The following is a 19,788-nucleotide window of genomic DNA, read 5'->3' on the forward strand; positions in this document are numbered from 1 at the left end:
TTCAGAATTCACTCAGTAGAGAAGGGTGGGAGATATTGCTAAGTGTATAAAAGCCTGCTAATTTCCAGCATTTTAATTCATTTAGATTATCTGATTGCATCAGCAGAACCACTATCTTGCAGGTTAAAATTACAAGTTCAAGGCTTATATCCCAAGCTATCCCTCACTCCACTGCCCAAGAACAACTTGCTCCAAATTATGAAACTTTGAAATGACTCAAAATCCACTACTCATTGTGGTAAAGCAGAAGCCCAAGCACCTATCACATCATGTAAGCAGCCTATGATATGAACCACAAATTGCCCCTCAAGTCTAGTTGCATTTTGTCCATTACTAATGAGTTTAGCATTGGATAGTTTTTCCAAAAGGACTTTATTAATTTTTAATTTGAAACCAAGGTATTAACAAAGGGGTCCTTGCAGCACTCAGGAAAGAGTAACATAGAATAGTTCAAGTATTTACATTCTATCAAAATTACAAAAATTGAACAGATTAAATTTTATACAAATGTACAGGAGAAGAGTCAAGTATGACAAGTGTGAAATGCTAGACTAAGTTTGACAGTCACAAGAAAAAGGAAATAACTAAACAGGACATTAGTGGCACATTAAACTAAGATGTTTTTCAAAAGTCAAAGGTTACAGCAGGATTCTCAGCCTGAAATGTAAAAGCTTCTTCAGTAGCATCTGGTACAACATTCTGGTCTTCCTCAACCTAAAAGCACAAACAATACTGATTACCTTCTACACAAGAGAAATTGCAGCAGCATTTGAGACTCTGTACATTTTTCTATATTAAATTGAAATCCACATGAAACAAATTTATTCTGTCTCCAGTAACAAATGGCAGTTCAGGAGCCAGATGTTACCAATTCATGTGATGGCAATAGAAATCTGGAAATAGTGAAACCTTGGTAAAGAATGCTTTGATCAAGATCTTTTTTCACTGGTTTGTGAAAATGACCAGATTGTGGGTGACGTTCATTAGTTAGCTGCTGAGGCAGTAGTTGTGTCACCAATGGACATTTCCAGCTTGGCACAATCAGAACAGGAACCAAGTAAAACCAGTAACCATCAACAGCAATACTAATACTTGCTTATTTAGCTCCATTTCCAATCAACAGCAATTTATTACAACTTGCCAATAAGAATCATTATGAAATAGGCTGAAATCCAGACCCAACTCCAAAGTATTTTCACTTACCTCTTCTGAGAAGTATTTTTCTATCAGGTTCAGGGAAGCTTTATACACCTGTTCATTTTCATGGGATTGGAGTGCTTCAATTTTGTCTAGACCTCCACATTCTTCGATCAATAGACAAAGCTTATCTGTTTCATTAACTTTTTCTGCAGTCTGGAATGAACAAATACAGCAATGAAAACTAGGCGAGGTGCAATCTGAGTTGCTGTGTATTATCAATGTATTTGGGTTGCAAGTTATAGGTTGACTGAATTCCTTCTAGTTTGAGTGCACTCTTTTAATGGATCATAATTCAATTTAAAGAGGCTAAATGTCATCTTGTCCCAACTAGATAAGCACTTCCAATTGATCCTATTGTTGAGTTCTGCAAGATGACATTTAGCCTCTTTAAATCACAAGAAACCAACAAATTAGTGAAGAAACTTATCATTTAGCATACAAGATTCTGCAGCACATGGACAAGATTAAGCCAATTTACCATGAAGTTAACTGCAGCACATGCTAAATTTTGCATTTCTAACCATATTTTGCAACAGATCTGAACAAAAACTTATAGGTTCACTTCATTTCTGTGATGTTTAGTAACCTGGAAACAACTAATGAGCAGAGAACTGACGTTTAAATGCACTACACCAATTACATTTTTAGACAAATGGAAGTCCTTTTAGAACTATGCAATTTAACAAAGTGCTTAACCAAAAACTGCTTAAAAGTACAAAGAATTTTGCATAATTACTAATTTAATTACTAAAACAGCAACTTCAGCATTACACTATCTTTAAAACTGCCCCAGCTAGGAAATTGTAAACCCATACCAAACTACAAGGTACCCAATTGGATGTTTGTGGGACTTGCATCTGAAAAATACCTAGTTAGGCACATTTGACTCACTTATGCCAACATTAAACATGCCAAGCACTGAAAAGAACCTTACCAGGAATATATTAGTAATAGCATCTAAAATGACTTGGATGGTCTTGCAGTCTTTCACTGATAGCAGGGCCAATAATGGCTCAACAACTCCAGACTGAACAAGGTAGATAATTTGTTCAATTGTCCCACCACTTGTGTAGTTTGTTACAGCCCAGACTGCTTCTTTCTGGGATTTAAAGTCACCCTGTGAAATAAATTTGTGAAAAGTTAGACAAGTGGATGCAAATGCTGTGTCATACACAAAGGCAGTGCATCTTGATACAGAGCAGTCACCTACACCAATAGTGGCAAGAATTAATGTTTGCCAACAGGGGCCCTTTGTTCTTCTGAGACAGGGCCTTGATTCAAAAATCTAGAACCTCAACTGTAATACTCCCTCAGGACTTAAGTAAAATCAGGGGAAATTGTATGCACAAAGTCAGTGGAGCTTTAACTCACTATAGAGTGCTACCCACTAAGAGACAGCTGACAACCAATACTTGGTACAATTAAGCTGCTTGTTAATTGTAATGGGAATAATAGGAGCACTCATTGGTGTCACTGTACATAATGTGGTGTAGTTGGCCTGCTGTGTCGCTGATAGTTATTGCTCAAACCTTCATACACAAGGCTATCCACCTTTTGTCACCTCAGTCTTGATTGTACTCTCAGCCTCTTGGACTGAGGTGACATGTTATCCTGGAGTTGAGGATGGGCTCCCTTTAACCAAGTTCCTGGCCACTTAAGGCTGAAATCAAGAGTGGATATTTCACACTCACTGTCTCTCTAGTATCAGCTTTTGCAAAGATATCCAAGAACTGACTATAGGTGACGTTCAGATGGATTACTGTAGCACAGAGTAACTTAATTTCACAAGCTGCATTTTCACTTCAGCTTCATGAGATTAGCCCCTGACACTAGTTGGTCTAGATTTTGGAGAACAGTTCTTTTGAAGATAGCATACAATTTGCCTGTCAATTCATTGTACTTACTGGGATGCAGTCAGACTAAAGTGCCATTTGTTTCCTATCATAGTAATCAGTCATGTATTACAACCATTTAAATTTAGACATTTAACATTTAGACAGAAGTATGCTCTTTGGATCCCAAAGTACACTAGTGAGCAAGATGACACTGAACCCAAGAGTACAAAAGTAGGAAAAATCTGAAGTGGTGACATATTGTGGGCAACAGTAAAGTAGGGTTACAAAGATCTTCTCTTGCTTTATGTTTATTATATCCCTGAGTTTGAACAATAAAATGTAGTGCTGGATATTAGTCCCAGCTAGGAATATACAATGACTATTAGCAACAACTACAGAATTACTCACCTTTCTAAGCAATTGAATGAGGGGCGGAACTAGTCCATTGTCAATAACAGCTTGGATTTGCTCTGGCTTCCCAGCTGTAATGTTTGAAATTGTCCAGGCAGCTTCCTTTTGGATGTTGCTCTTTGAGTGGATTAGCAGAGCACCAAAGTAGTTCAACACACCAGAGTCAATCACAATCTGTGTCTGATCATCTGTACCAGTCACAATATTGCCCACTGCCCTGAGCCCAGGAGTCTGAAAAAAAAAAAACAGGATGTATGCTGGTGATTCGCTTATTCAATTGCAACACTTGCTCTCTTCCCCCACTCAGGAGAAGTTAATTTACTTTCAGGACAAAATCAGGATATGCCCTACACTGCCAATTATAGACATCTCTGCAGTCCCAAAACCCATTCCTTAAAGTGTCAGTAACCTAATGGGTTTTAGGCAAGTCACTGAAAAGTCTGACAAAATCGACTGCATAAAAATCGCAAACTTGTTTTATTAAAAAAAATCAGTATTAACACTTATTTGGCAGTTCAAAGCCACTTTTCAGCTAGATTACTTTGTTTAAAAAGTCAAAGGGCTGCCAGACTCCCTTAGAGGGAAATCAAAACTCTGAAGCACATATAGCCTTAAAACCTAACTATTTGCTAAATTTATACTATTTAATTGCATTATAGCAGGATCTTTAGAGGTTGTACTTGTTCACTGGCAATGAAATCCATGCCAACTCACTTGAACCAGGTTGAAAATGCTGCATGTGCTACAATGCTTAGTGCAGCTCAGTGGCATATTCTTGAATTCTGAGTTGTCACTTACAACAGTAACCACTGAGCTGATGATTCACCCAACAACTCACTCCTGCCTTCCAACATATTGATTAAATTAAAATATTTCTAAATCTGTGATTTGAATTTTGTCAATGGTGGCACACCTTGTGTTAAAATTTCTCATTTAAAAATTGAACTTACCACTATTGATAGCTCACATGATGCCAGCAGCTGCACCAAGCGTGGCACCACACCAGTGCACACCACCACTTCAATGCGATCATTTGAGCCATCTGTTAGATAAGAGATGGCCCAGCATGCATCTGTAAGAACTTCTTTATCATCATGGTGTAGAAGGCGTACAAGGGCTGGCAGAATCTGCTTTACTGCTTCTATAGGTGGAGATGGGCTCTTGTTACGGCAGAGATTTGACAACGTCCAAGTTAAATTTCGCAAATAACTCGACTGGAATGAGATAGATAGATATTAGATAGAGACAAACTAGATATACTATGATAATCAACACAATGCTTCCTTTTGTTAAATTTTAATAGGTTGCTTAGGTGGAATCTCAGCAGACAGACTAATCTATCAAGACACATTGCTATTCCTTTACAGTTGTGTAAACATCCTGGAACAGTATTGTTGGTCTACCTGCACCACAAGAGTTCAAAGTGGCTCATCAGCATCTTAAAGGGCAATTTGAAATGAACAAAAGTGCTAATTTTGCCAATCTGGATGGATTGCCACATCACAAATTTAAGTGCAAGATATTATTCAACACATTTGAGCAAAATAAACTCACTGCTATTCCAAAAATACAAAGTGTACAGTATTATACTCAATTAGGATCAATGTTACCATCACTACTTGGCATGAAACCAGAGACATGCTACTCAACTGAGAAAGTGGCTCACCGATAATGCAGATAATTCAGGAACAGCCAATAATGCAAGTAATGGGTCAAGGGCTCCACACTTGATAACCAAGTCTCTGTAGTGTGATCCATCACCTGAAACAAATAAACTGGTTTGTTTTCAATTTGTCTGGAAAACCATTTTGATCATAAGTGTACAAAGCAAAATCAACTACAAGGCTCCCAAGTAACATGGGCCAAAAAAAAAATAGTTGAGACCCTAGAATATGTTTCAGGGTTCTACTGAGTGGATAAATTTCCAAAATGAGACACTCAGCTGAGTTACTACAGGCCAGGGAGTTTTGTAATCTCAAAAAAGATAGAATTATCCAGGAGTCAGCCGGTGCATCTTGGTAGTAGCTAAAGGCAATATGGTCTTCACGGCTAGTTCTAGGTGTGCAGGCACATAAACATGTGGGAGTTCATGTGCATAGATCTTGGAGGGTGGCAGGACACATTGACTAGGCAGCAAAACTTCACATGAGGTTTACTACAAAAGCAGGAAGTTATGCTGAACATTTTAAGGCCTCATTTAGAATACTGAATCAATTTTTGGCCACTGTTATAGGATTGAAGGCCCTTGACGTTACAGAGTAGATTTCACACAAAAATTCCCTCATCCATGGAACCAAACTACAAGATTAGATTGAAGCTGGGGTTATTCTCCTGGGAGAAATTGAGAATTTCTCAAGAAGAGATCTACCAGGTTTAGATAGACAAAGAAAAGCTGTTTCCATTAGTTGATGGTGTTAGAAATTAGGGAACATAGATTTAAGGTTTTGGGCAAGGGATACAAGGAAGAACTTTAAAACTTGCAGCAAGTAGTTATGTATAACCAGGAATTAACTGCTTGAGGGCAGTGGAAGCAGAGAATGATTTTGAAAGGAAATTGGATAGATACTAAGGGAATACATTTGCAGGACTGTTGGGGGTGGGGGGGGGGGGAAAGAAGAGAAAGAAGAGCAGAGGAAAATGGAACTGACTGGAATGCTTAGAGCTGGCACAGATTCAATGGGATGAGTGGTCTCCTGTGTCATTATGACTGGTCAATTAAACCTCTTACTACACAGTTGAAATACACAGTTGGATACATAAAATCAAAATGTGACTTGGTGCCAAAACACAATGGAGTACACCAATAACTCTTTCAAGTGGCCTTTCATGTTGCTTCAAGAGGACCAGGGTACTCAATGGCAGTGTGCCCACAGTCAAATTAGTGACTGGCCATCAAAAATAAACCAACTTTCTCTTGCCCAACCCCCTCCTGTCCTGAAGAGTTACATTTCTACTAGTTGTTTATGGCCAGGTTATGACAGCCAAGTTACAAGCTGCACTTGTCAGTTAGTAAACATCTTAAACAATCCTTCTGCCCTTCAATGTAGTTATGAAGCAACAGTTACCTGCAATGTTTCCTAAAGCCCATACTGCTTGTTCACTGATGTGTGGATGCGGAGAAGCTAACAAATTGATGAATGCTGTAATAGCACCACCATCAACGACTGCCTTGGTCTGATCAGAAGTTCCAGAAGCTATGTTGGTGAGGGCCCATGCAGCTTCAAACTGGATAGGGCTACAGTTAAAGTTCCCAAGGAATCCTACAAATTTGGGGATGAGCCCAGCCTGAATAATTTTGTCAATGGGAGGATGTTTCTCTCTAGAAAGCAGCTTCCTGGAAAGAAAACAACAACAATTTAAAGACCAATGAGTTAAGCATATGCAAAATAGGAGTGTTGACCCTGAAAGAGAAACGATGGTTTTAGAATCAGCAGCTCTAACTGGGAAGCTAGAGACAAACGAGATAAAGTATGTTTGAATTGTTTTAGAATCTGAAATAACACTGGTTTCATCCCCATTGCCATATTAGCTAACCCGAGTTATTACAATTTGTCCACTTTGGCTAGTTGGTGCTGGGATTGGATCAGATTTTGTTCTAGATCCAGCTAGAAAAGCGTAGGTGCAGGGACTTATTTATGCTTAGGTTTAGTTCTATCCAGTCTGTCAAATAGCCTATTTTTGCTCTCATTCCCAATGAAATGGAGTTAGATACAAGTCAGCCCATTGAACAGTGCATCATGATTGTTGAGCCTACTCCTTTTCCTATATTCCAAGTACATTCTCACCACTCCCCTGATCACATCATGGCCATGACATCCATCTGTGGTTTTTATCAGGTGGAAAACAGGGACCCAATTACTGATCACGTAGGCAGTAACTGAATGGAGCACTATTTGTTTCCAGGTAACCCCTCTAACCAGCTGTTAACAGTGACATTAACTGATAGGCATCTGCTTTAACTGTGGAAGGACCTGGGGCAGCTGTGTGTTGAGCCAAGGTAAAATTAATGAAGCTAGTCATTTGTTTAGTTGTATATAAAAAGCTGTAGTAAGGAAATACATTGCAGTCTTCTGAAAAACTATGAAAACCTAATCAACAAGTATTACTGGAAATGTGACTGCATGGATAGAAATTTCTAAAAGATGGAAAGCAATGGGCAAATCAGTGTTTGAATGCAAGTTTTAGAAAAAAAAGCTTACTTTCTAAAGCTACTTGGATAAGTGCACAAATATTGGTATTCGCAGATGCTAAGACAAAGAAAGCAGCACAGGGAACTGATACCAGACAGTACTGAACCAGCAGAATCACATCTAGGTGATATTAAAGCTGGAAATGAACAATAAATGTAGCCTTACTAATTTTACTGGATCATAAGTGCATGTTAGCCATCAGGACAGGGCTCAATGATGATGTCACGTTTCTTAAAGCACTAGGCAGTGTTACTGTACACATTCAAGAAGCGGACACCAATCCCCACTGAAAATCACCCCCCTTCCTAGAGAAATTGGTTAAACCAGATTTTCTTGAACTAGAAAACTACAATACCCAATTAAAGCTGCATTGTAGCTCAAGTATTCAGCCCAATTATAATTATTCTCATGCTGAAGCATGGAGCTCTAATTCTAGAGATCTGTAAAATATAGCACTGAATTGACAAAACAAAGGGTATAAAATCTTAAATTTTTAACTACTGGTGATAAGTGATTGGAGACAAGCATAAATTCTTCAGGCTAATAAAGGTCTCAAGGTTAAGACCCTGTGCGCCCTATGGCAAGCACTTGAATTGCATAATAGTACTTTAGCTACTTTTAGTGCATTCAGATGAATTATGATTCCTCAAATGTAACAGGTGGGAGAAATTGCACCAATTCTAAACATGCCGGTAAATTGTTAATATTGAATTATGTTTGTGACACCACATTGCTTAATTGTAAATTTAAAAATATCAAGCGCTTAAATTCCACACCAAACTTACAAATACTATAGCATTTTAAAAAGGCTTCAAATTCCAACAGCAGTGGAAAGACGTCAACCTGTCTTCAACCTGAATTCTACAGAATACTTAAAGGCCTGGATAGTGGACGTGAGGAAGATGTTTCCATTAGTAAGAGAGACGGACCCGAGGGCACAGCCTCAGAGTAAAGGGAAGACCTTTTAGAACAGAGATGAGGAGAAACTTCTTTAGCCAGAGAATGGTGTATCAATGGAATTCATTGCCACAGAAGGCTGTGGAGGCCAGGTCATTGAGTGTATTTAAGATGGAGATAGATGGGTTCTTGATTGGTAAGGGGATCAAAGGTTACAGGGAGAAGGTGGGAGAATGGGGTTGAGAAACTTATCAGCCATGATTGAATGGCGAGCAGACTCGATGGGCCGAATGGCCTAATTTCTGCTCCTATGTCTTACGGTCTAACCCATTCTTACCTAGCAGCCTGAGTCGCTTGCAGTTGAGTTTCCAATAAATTGCTCTGGAGGCTTTGGATTATGTCTTCCAAACTCATATGTACCTGATTTTTATTAAAAAAAATAAAGTTCAGCAATCGAAATCTATCAAAAGCAGATCCATTAAGAAAAGTAAAACGATTCATTTAAAGTATACGATACCTGGATGCTATTCTTCTCCTGAAGGGGAGACACGTTTTCATCAGGGAAACTGCTCACGTTCCTCCTTTTAAACAGCTGATCATCCTTTTTTGCTTTCCGCAGTTCAACATTGGTTTCGATTCTCCTGCGTCGCAATTCCTTCGAGTAGGAACGGAACCAATTAAGCTATTTGCAACTATCATGAAACTGCCAAAACTTCCATAAAAATTACAACTCACATTGGCGTCTTTACCCTTGTTCTTAAACTTTGTCAGGCGGGTGCAGGAGTTCTCGTTGGCCGGGGTTGACATCTTCCAATTTCAAGTCACTCGATCAAAATCACCTCTACGTAACAAAATAGACAAGAGCTCGATACATTTAAGATGCTTCAACCGTCAGGGAGGATATTTTAAAAAGTTATTTTAAAAAGTTGTTAAATAGAAAAAAAAAGTTAATGCTCCGTTAAAAGGAAGATTTCTACATCCAGTTAAAAAAGTTAGCAACCATTAAGTTCCAGCACTTAAATTAGCTTAAAGAGTTGCTTGGTTAAATAAAGAATAGCTCAAAGTAAAAAATTAAACTAGTTTTATATACTTCCGTAAGTTACAAGACAAAGATTTACACGCACGCCACGTTTGAAAAGTTTCACTTAAGATACTTTCACCGGAGTTGTACCTTAGTGAAAAATTATATTGCCACAATACAAGAGCAATCGTTTCTATAATCTTAGTATTAACAAAATGCTGTAAGTTTAAAAAAAACTTAAATACCAAAATAAGTCTTACAACTATTTTTATCGTGATAGTCGCTGCACAAACTCAATCCAACAGTGCGAGCCGGGCCGCCGCTCCAGCTATTTAAAGTTCCCGCGTTACCCCGCTCCTATTGGTTCATTCGATTCAAAGCAATTTCTCAATTGGCTGATTTGAAAGAAGCTGAGGATGCAGTTGGATGGATTACCGTGCCAACCGCACAGCCAATCAGCTGGAGGGTAATAAAAATGTTACTCCGCGCATAGCGCCGTCCCTGGAGGGTTTGCTTCTTTTGGGTGTGAATGTTTAATCCTTCTCCTGTTGTTCTTCCACGTGGAACTTTGCAGGGTACTTATATAAAAACCTATTATTTTAGAAATAAGACGTAGAAAATGCTCAGCAAGTCAGACTCTTGTTCACTTGCGGTCCTTCTGCGACATCATAGGAAAATGCGTCAAGTTTAGGGTGACCATTCATCTAGCTTTCCACCAGACAATTTGGTTTTTTAGCCGCTCTAGCCACTGTTCGGTAACAAATGGTTTCGTGTGCGCTATTTTGTGCTTTCGTACACTTACCACAAAGAAGCACAGGTGTTCATTTCCCAGCTTGCAGCAGGCTCATACCAACTGGGACACAAAAACAGAAGTTAGTTTTAATACTTTTCCCCACCAATAACACCGCCCCGACCACCTCTTAATTGCAGTTCAGCCTTTTCCACTTCCTACCTTTTACATCTCAACCCGCAATGGGTCTTGTGTGGGATTCCTCACAAGGTGGCACTATCCAGTATTCTTGGCCTCCAACAGTGCCCACCCTCATCAGGTTTCATATGTACACTAACTACAACCAGCTCTATGTCACCCACCACTTCTCGCAACTCCTTCATTTCTTTGGCTTTGTCACATTGCTTGTCCAATGTCCGGTATTAGAAATTTACTCCAACCAAAAATTGGGAAGACCAAAGCCAATTTTCTTCAATCCCTGCTACAAATGTTGCTTCAGTTGTACAGAGCCTTGGTTGTACCTTATCTGAAGTACTGCGTTTAGTTGTAGGCACTGAACCTCAGAAATTGCATTGATCTTGGAGGTGCTACAACACAAACATACGAAATAGGAGCAGAAGTGGGCTATTAGGCCCCCTTAGCTTCTTCCACCATTCAATGAGATCATGGCTGATCTGTTTGTGTTTCAAGTTTTACATTCCCACCTACCCCTGACAACCTTTGATTCCCTTGCCTTACAAGAATCTATCTACTTCTGCCTTAAAAATATTCAGTGACCCTGCTTCCACTGTCTTCTAAGTCAGAGTGCCAAAGTCACAAAACCCTCAGAGAAAAAAAAAACTCATCATTTCTGTCCTATAAAGGCAACCCCTAATTTTAGAACAGTGTCCCCTAGTTCTGGACTCACCCACAAGAGGAAACATCCATTCCACAGTATTCAAGATGCAGTCTCACCAATGCCCTGTATAACTGAAGCATAACATCCTCACTTTTATGTTCAATTCCTCTCATAATAATGGATAATATTCTGTTAGCATTCTTGATTACATGCTGTACCTGCACGTTAACTTTTAGTGAGAACATCTAGATCCCTGTGCATCTTAGAATTCTACTGTTGTTCTCCTTTTCAGTCATACTCTACATTTTTATTTTTCCTGTCAATGTGAACAACTGTACATTTTTCCACATTGTACTCCATCTGCCAGATTTTTGCCCACTCACTCAATTTATCTATACCTGTCTGCAAACTCTTTATGTGTCTTCGCAGCATACTTTCCTACCTACCTTTGTGTCATCTACAAACTTAGCTACTACGCCTTCACTACCCTCATCTAAGTCATTGATATAAGTGTCAAAACTTGAGGCCCTGGCACAAGCTTTGTGGGACTCCAGTCATCACACCCTGCCAATCAGAAAATTGTCCATTTATGCATACACTCTGTTTTCTACCAGCCAGTCAATCTTCTATCCATGCTAATATGTTACCCCCTACACCAGAAGCTTTAATTTTCCGCAATAACCATTGATGCGGCACCTTATCAAATGCCTTCTGGAAATCCAAGTATAGCACATGTTACTCCTTCAACTCTAATAAATTGGTTAAACATGATTTCCCTTTCACAAAACCATGCTAACTCCCTGATTACCTTGTGTTTTTCTAAGTGACCAGTTGTAACCTCTTTAATTATTGACTCTTAACACCTTTCCCACAACAAACGTCAAGCTAACTGGCCTATGGTTTCCTGTTTTCTGCCTCCCTCCCTTCATGAATAGAAGGTTTATATTTGCTTTTTTCCAGTCTGATGGAACCTTTCCAGAATCTAAGGAATTTTGGGAAATTAACACCAATGCATCTACTACTCATTAGCCACCTCTTTTAAGACCCTAGGATGAAGTCTATCTGGATGTGGAGACTTATCAGCCCGCAGTTCCATCAGTTTGCTCAACACTGCTTCCCTGGTGGTTGTAATTTCACCAAGTTCCTCTATCCCCTGCACCTCCTGCTTCAGTGATATTAGTGGAATGTTTTTTGCATCCTCTATAGTGAAGACAGAAGCAAAATATTTGTTCATCTGATCCACTATTTCCTTATTAACTTCCCATTCTCACTCTCCAGGGGACCAGCACTCACTTTACCTACTCTTTTCCTGTTTAAATAACTGCTATCCATTTTTACATTTCTAGCTAGTTTCCTCTCATACTCTAATTTCTTTCTCCTGATTAACCTTCTAGCCATTCTCTCCTGTTCTGTATCTTCTGACCAACCATCTGACCTGCTACTCATCCGTGTGCAGTTATATGCATTTTCCTTAAGTTTGATGCTTTCCCTAACTTCTTTAGTGGGTCCTTCCTTTATAATTTTTCTTCATAGTAGGAATATACTTATTCTGAAATATCCCCTTAAATGCCTGCCACTGCTTCTCTATTGATCTATCCCTTGCCTAGTATCCCAGTTAATTTCAGCTTAAGGCTTCAAGAGTTCAGCTTCAAAGCTTAAAGAGTTCAGTTCTGAATGTTGACTAAATCTGGTTTGTATTCCCTTGAGCGAGGGGTGATCTAATTATGGTACTTAAAATAAGTAAGGAATCCAACAGGGTAGATACAAAGAAATCATGAATCACTTTTTACCCAAAAGGTATGGAATCTTGGAACTCTTCCCCCCTCAAAAGGCTTTAGATCCTAGGTAGGATTCTGATTGGAAACATTCCTGGGGTTTCGATCACATGATGTTCTGATAATGTGACATCCGATCAAATAACATCTGCAAAGGTCATGGCATCATCTATATGAAGATTGGGGGCCTTGTAATTGAATATTTTTGCTTCTGGTTCTGTGCCCACAGTTGTCGTGCAAGAATTTCAGGAGTGGGTGAAGAAGGCTGGGGAAGAGGGGAAATTGAAGGTGGGAGAGTGATTTGCAGATGAGAAACTATAGGTAAGAATAACTTTGATTCCACCAGTAACAAATAACTCACTGATATTGCACAGATAACTAATAGTAACATTGTAATGCTCAGATTCCCCTCAAAACCAACAGTAATACAATAATGACTGATAATCTAAAATAACAGTAATAATGGGTGGAACTAGTTGAAATTTAACTTGCATCTAATAGTAGTTCTATAAGCTGCTAATATTGACCGAGCAAGATTTTCCCAACAACACATAAAATGTAGTCAGGCTTGTCAATGCCACTTTTAATGGGTTGCCTATATCCTTGAAATCTGGTTTGGAATAAGATTCTGTATGAAGGCAATAACTCTAAAGTGGGAGTCGCACTCTTTAACAATCTGGACTTGGACTTCACTTATCAAAACTGGCTGAGAGCGACCAACCTGATCGAAACTAGGAGATCACAAAAAGGGCAAAGAGGTTTTTTTTAATTCATTCATTGGCCAGTATTTATTGTCCATCCCTAACTGCCCTTGAGAAGGTGCTAGTGTGCTGCCTTCTTGAACTGCTGCAGTCCATGCAGTGTAGGTACAACCAGAGTGCTGTTAGGAGGGAGTTCCAGGATTTTGACCCAGAGACAGTGAAGGAACGGTGATATATTTCCAAGTCAGGATGATGTGTGGCTTGAAAGGGAACTTCCAAGAGTTGGTGCTCCCATGCATATGCTGCTCTTGTCCATGTGGGCTTGGAAGGTGCTGTCTAAGGAGTCTTGGTGGGTTCCTGCAGTAGTAGACAGTACACACTGCTGCCACTGTGCATCGTTGGTGGAGGGAGTGAATATTTGTGGAAGGGGTGCCAATCAAGCGGACTGCTTTGTCCTAGATGGTTTCAAGCTTCTTGACAGTTGTTGGAGCTGCACTCATCCAGGCAAGCGGAGAGCATTCCATCACACTTCTGACTTATGCCTTGTAGATAGTGGACAGGCTTTGCGGAGTAAGGAGGTAAGTTACTCGCCACAGGATTCCTAGCCTCTGACCTGCTCTTGCAGCCACAGAATTTATATAGCTAGTCCAGTTCAGTTCCTGGTCAATGGTAACCCCCAGGATGTTGTTTATGGGAGATTCAGTGATGGTAATGCCATTTAATGTCAAGGGGTGATGGTTAGACTCTCTCTTGTTGGAGATGGTCATTGCCTGGCACTTGTGTGGCGCAAATGTTACTTGCCACATGTCAGTCCAAGCCTGGATGTTGTCACAACAGTGGATCATAGTCCCAAATTACATATGGATATAGTGAACTTTTTAAAGGAAGATATGTGTTTTTTTAAAAAAAAGACATACAAGCAAAAGCTGGCTGAGAATGTAAAGTAACCACTTTCTGGAAAATTCCTATATGGATTATACTTGACCGACTAGTCCAGAGATAGCATGGAATGTCACATCTAAAAAAGCTTCAAGGCCTATTTCAGACAGAGACACTTGAAAGGAAGAAATGCAATGTGAAAGACTGAACTTTAATCTCTTTTGGTTGCAGAGACAATGGAGACTGATTACCACATCTCAGCAGAAACTACCTCCTGCTATATCACAGAATGTGGAAATGGTCTGAATTGAAAAAAAGCAGATTCTGGCCATATTTGTTTTTCCCTTCCAGGAGTACACTAGAAATGGGGTTAAAAATCTTGCTGCAAACCTGAACTGTGTGTGCTAGTTCTGGTGTTCTAGTTCTGGTGTTCCAGTTCTGCTTTGCTAGTGTGTGCTGTGAAGGTCATAGCATAAGGACGTCAACTAGACATCCCTGCACCTTGCAGGTAAAAGTCTATCTCTCTCCCTAACTGTCTGGAGGCAAGTCAACAAAGCCTCAATCAAAAAGGAAACAACACAACTCCTTCAGCTGACCTGCAGAACTAAGTGTCTCCAAACCAACTGCTCAATTGCCAAAGTCAGCTTTATCAGCATCACCCAATAATGTAACGGCTGCAACGTTTCGCCATCTATTTTTCACGGACAAGCCAAAGACTGATTCGTATATTTTAAAAACTTTTATTTTTGGACTTCACTTCTTATTTCTTACCTGTGTGTATGTGCATTGCGTTTTTATTATTTTTTCTTGGGTTTCTTGTAATTAATACATTTACTCTTTCTTTGACTCAGGCAAGCCTGTTTAAATTGGCTCCTTCTAAAACATAAATACATATGGACTGGGAAAGGTATCCACAGGGGAAGGGATCCTTTTTAAATTAACCTTGTTACGACCAAATGAGGGGGTTGAACAAAAAAGGGGAGCCAGCTTATTTCTCCTCACCCAGGAGCATAAAAAAATCGGGGTCCTATGTGGGGTGTTAACAATTTGTGCTGTCTTGTTGGGGATCATAACAAATTGGGGGGACCTCACCAGGGGACCGGTTGAAACAATGCTTACCTGGTCTTGCTGCATTTGGACATGGACTGCTTCAGTGTCTAAGGAGTTGTGAGTAGTGCTGAACATTGTGCAATCATCAGCGAACATCCCCACTTCTGACCTTATGATGGAAAGAAGGTCATTGATGAAGCTGTTGAAGATGGTTGGGCTTAGGACGATACCCTGAGGAACTCAGTGATAAGGACACTTCTCACAGGGCACATTGTCCTAAATATATCACAGCACTAACATTCCTAAATCACTCCCTATACCAAGACTCAATAAAAGTGAGTTTCATAGAATGATGGAAATTGCTGCAAGAGAGGAAGCTATTTGGCTTGAGTGCTTGTGCGAGCATTGCCACTTTCTTCTGTAACTCCTGACCTTTTTATATTGTTCTTTTTCAAATGTTTATCCCATTCTTTTTAAATGACATTCTAATCTCCGCCTGAATCACCACATGGTGACAAAGCCTCTCTTGATCTAATTGTCCTTTATTGAAGAAGTTTCCTATTCTCTGCTTTGTTCCAGTGAGAAACCTTGTTCCTCATTTGACCATCAAAGGAAAAATTCATTCACTGTTTACCTTCAGCAAGGGCCTCAGATTTCACTCACCCCTTTGCTCCTCTCTCAGTGCTGCTCCCATCACACTGTTGCTGCTACTCCTAGCTCTGCAGAAAATGTTGATTTCACATCCACCACATTCCCCAGTCTATCTGTCTCTCTCCTTCAAACATGAATCTCAATATCCCCTACTGCATCTTCTTGTCAGCCTTTCCTTCCCCACGCTGCACAGCCATTTCTGTTTCGCTTTCTCTCCAACCCAAATCCCCTAGTCTCCCTCTCTTGCCCATCCCCTGTTCCCCAACTTTTCTTCCCAACCTCCATTCCCCGCAGTCACCCATAACCTATTTCCCTCTCTCCCAAACCTCCATTCTCCCTCTCACCCCTTCAATTCCTGATCATATTCTTCGATTCCCAAACCCTTCCCCTGACTCCCAAATTCCTGCTGACTCACAATTATTCACAGCACACCAGGTCCCTGTGATGGCAGCTGGTTATTATGGAACTATGGGGTGCTGCTGTCCTGGGAAATTTAATATGTACATTTTTGTTGTTTGGGAGATCCATGCCCCATTCTAGGAGACTCATAGGCAAACCTAATCTGGAAATTTTTAAATTTGAGGTTTGTAGAATTTTGCTAAGGGTATCAATGGATATAGAGCAAAGGCTGGTAAATGGAGCTGAGATACAGATCACCCATGGTCGAATAGAATGGTGAAACAGGCTGGAGTCACTGAGTAACCCACTCCTATTCCTATGGTTATTAAAGCACAAAAAATCCTGGGCTATAGATAGGATGGCCATTCGTCCAGTTTTCTACTGGATTGTCTGGTTTTCAGGTGGACTGTTCCCTGTTTGAACAGACGGACACCTTATTGTCGATTAATTTTGAGTTGCCTATCAACCCAATGTCTAGAAGTATTTAGAGTCAAATTTATTGCCTGTGGGCCACCATACTGACCCTGCAAAGATCCTCAGATCTATCCAGGCAGATAGGTGTGGGGAGGCCAGGCTGCATTTGGGAGAGGGCAGGAACTGACTATCCATGTGTGTGTCCTTGATGATGCTCTCATGCTGTCTCACTATGTTGTACAGACACACTGATGTACACAGCACACTTCTCTAGACTGAGTAGCTGCACTGAGGTCTGAGGAGAAACTGCAGACAGAACAGCAACCTGGTAAAAACTGATTTAAAACATGACAACATTTTTTGATCTGTTTAAGCTCCTCCAAAGTTTAAAAGCTGGAATGTACAAGCTCCCCAAATTTAGCTCACTCTAAGACACTAAGCTTATTATGTGCACTACTTTATTTTAATTTTTAAAAGGGCACATTGGTATGTGTGTGGGGGTTAGCGGGGGTATCCGGTATTCCATATGTTTGTCAGTGGTCACACTAGGTATAGAGTACAAAAGCAAGGAAGTTATGATAAATCTGTATGAAATACTGATTTGGCCTCAACCTGGAGTATTCTGTCCAGTTCTGGGCACCAAACTTCAGGAAGAATATGAAAGTAAAGAGAGTGCAGAAAAGATTTACAGGAGTTGTTCCAGAGATGAGGAACTTCAGTTACATGGATAGATTGGAGAGGCTGGGGCTGTTCTCCTTGGAGAAGAGCAGGTTGAGAGGAGATTTGAAAGGTGTTCAAAATCATGAGGGATCTGGACAGAATAGATAGGGAGAAACTATTCTCATTGGCAGATGGATTAAGTACCGGAGGACATGGATTTATGGTGGCTGGCAAAAGGAGCAACTATAACACGAGGAAAAATATTTTAAGGGAGCAAGTGGTTAGGATCTGGAATGCATGTCTGAGTGTGTGCTGGGGCAGATTCAGTTGTGGAATTCAAAAGAGAATTGTGTTATGAAGATGTGTTACACAAAATATTAATTTATAATGTTATTGGCTGTACATACATATGTATTGATCTTTTTTGAAAAGAACATTTTTCCTAAGCAAAGGACACTGGCTTACAACAGCTACCATATTGCATTTGCACAGGACACAAGCTGCTGTTATGGAGACAGAATCTATGGAACGCTCTGAGAGAGGTCACATGACCCAGTTCTTGAGTGAGAAGATATTGGATTTTGGATAGTCAAGAGAGACTGCCACAGAGGCAACAGTCTTACCCCATCTCTCTCTTTTCTGAAACCACTCTCATCAAAGCTGAGCTATTTGTGATTTGAAAAACCCACCAGAAGACATCATTTCTGCAAATGAATGTTCTTAAAGGAGAATTTGGAATCAACACCACTGTCTCCACTGAGAAATTCCAAGAACCAGCAGCTACTATGGACCCGGACCCTTCAGCTGTAAGCAAGCATCTGGACACTCCGTGAATAATTTATTTTCTGGCTTGTTACTTGGCCAAGGTTTTAATATCTGATACTCTATGAATTTTACTTCTTTCTTGCATGATTGACGAGATTGTGTGTATGTTGTTTTTGCATTAGTGGGTAGTTGGTAATTTAATTAATTACAATTAAATTGTAATTTGAACAATTTAAACATTTTGTTAATAATTTCTGTATCTTTACTTTTAGTAATAAAACTAACCAAAGCAACCTGGCTGCATATTTCTTACGCCGAGCTATACACTGTTGGTGCATTCTCCATGGTAATGTCTCAACCAATCAGAGACCACTTGCCAACCAATCAGCATTCTCTTCTCATGCAGTTTAAATTGTTGTTCCCTTTACAATTGGTACTCTTGCTAATCTATTGTGATGAGTGTGAGATGAAAAGCTTTAACAAGTGTCTCTTTTTTCTGCAATTCTCAAATTTGTATATTAAATGGCAATATCACCTCCATTTTAAAATTAAACTCAGTAATCATCTCAGGAGTGGGACAAAGAGACGAGTCACTTCACCCCTGTGAACCACCTGGTTGTAACAATTGAATACTGATGTGCACAGAACAAAAAAAAAATTGCAAGGCTCCAGGGAAAAAGTGGGGAAGTGGGACTAGGTAATTTCTCTCATAGAGACACATTGGGCCAAATGGCCTCCTTCTGTGTTGTATCCATTCTATGATTCTACATGCTGTCTCTACTTTGTGTAGTTGCTCATTCTGTCCTATAAACTATGCAAATACCATCTATACTCTCTCATGTATACAAATGTGTTTGTTAGCATACACAGAGTGTCTGTATTGATTGCATGTGTCTTGTAAGCGATTGTGTGCGCCGTAAGCATCATTATCTGTTCCAGGCCATTTGCACTATCTCATGGAATATTCTCTGCCGACCCTTTCTTTATATAATCAATCATCAGAAATTGTACACATTAGCATTGCCACGTGTATATGTCGCACTGTCGCTGCAGCTCTTTCGTGGTGACCCAGTGGCCTAATGGATAAGGCATCAGCCTCCGGAGCTGGGGATTGTGGGTTCGAGTCCCATCTGGGTCGCACGGCTGCATCTTTTTGTGCTGCTCGCCCACAGCCACCCGGGCTGCTCGGTCCGGCTAATCAGTCGCAGCCTGCGGCTTGCACAATATTGGAGCGGAGAGGCGACCGCGGGCCTGCAGGACCTCAAAACCCGAAGAGAAGCGACGCTTCGACGAAGGAAGCGCCTGTTTCGGGAGGAGTTTTAGTTGCGGTTTGAGTCGGGTGCCAGCAGAGGGTGATGGTGAAGAGCAAGCG

At 40.2% G+C, this 19,788-nt stretch overlaps 1 protein-coding gene and 1 non-coding gene across 5 annotated transcripts; one reads left to right on the plus strand and one right to left on the minus strand.

Moving 5' to 3' along the window:
* Window positions 1–353: 353 nt before the first annotated feature.
* Window positions 354–10,375, minus strand: kpna2 (karyopherin alpha 2 (RAG cohort 1, importin alpha 1)). Of its 4 annotated transcripts, none has more exons than XM_041217110.1 (11): window positions 10,357–10,375; window positions 9,269–9,374; window positions 9,051–9,188; window positions 8,871–8,953; window positions 6,512–6,780; window positions 5,113–5,207; window positions 4,397–4,660; window positions 3,444–3,677; window positions 2,135–2,317; window positions 1,204–1,353; window positions 354–714 (listed from the first exon to the last, which is right to left on the minus strand). In XM_041217110.1, the coding sequence occupies exons 2-11, from the start codon at window positions 9,338–9,340 to the stop codon at window positions 625–627; spliced, it is 1,578 nt and encodes a 525-aa protein (XP_041073044.1). In that variant the 5' UTR covers window positions 9,341–9,374; window positions 10,357–10,375; the 3' UTR covers window positions 354–624. The 4 variants fall into 4 exon arrangements, with proteins under 4 accessions (XP_041073044.1, XP_041073041.1, XP_041073042.1 ...); XM_041217107.1 differs by lacking the exon at window positions 10,357–10,375 and adding an exon at window positions 9,815–9,869; XM_041217108.1 differs by lacking the exon at window positions 10,357–10,375 and adding an exon at window positions 9,800–9,860.
* Window positions 10,376–19,481: 9,106 nt separating this feature from the next.
* Window positions 19,482–19,554, plus strand: trnar-ccg. The gene has a single exon. It is a non-coding gene; the product is annotated as a tRNA-Arg (tRNA).
* The last annotated feature ends 234 nt before the right edge of the window (window positions 19,555–19,788 follow it).

This window comes from Carcharodon carcharias, chromosome 22, assembly GCF_017639515.1.
Source record: "Carcharodon carcharias isolate sCarCar2 chromosome 22, sCarCar2.pri, whole genome shotgun sequence".
Lineage (NCBI taxonomy): Eukaryota > Metazoa > Chordata > Chondrichthyes > Lamniformes > Lamnidae > Carcharodon > Carcharodon carcharias.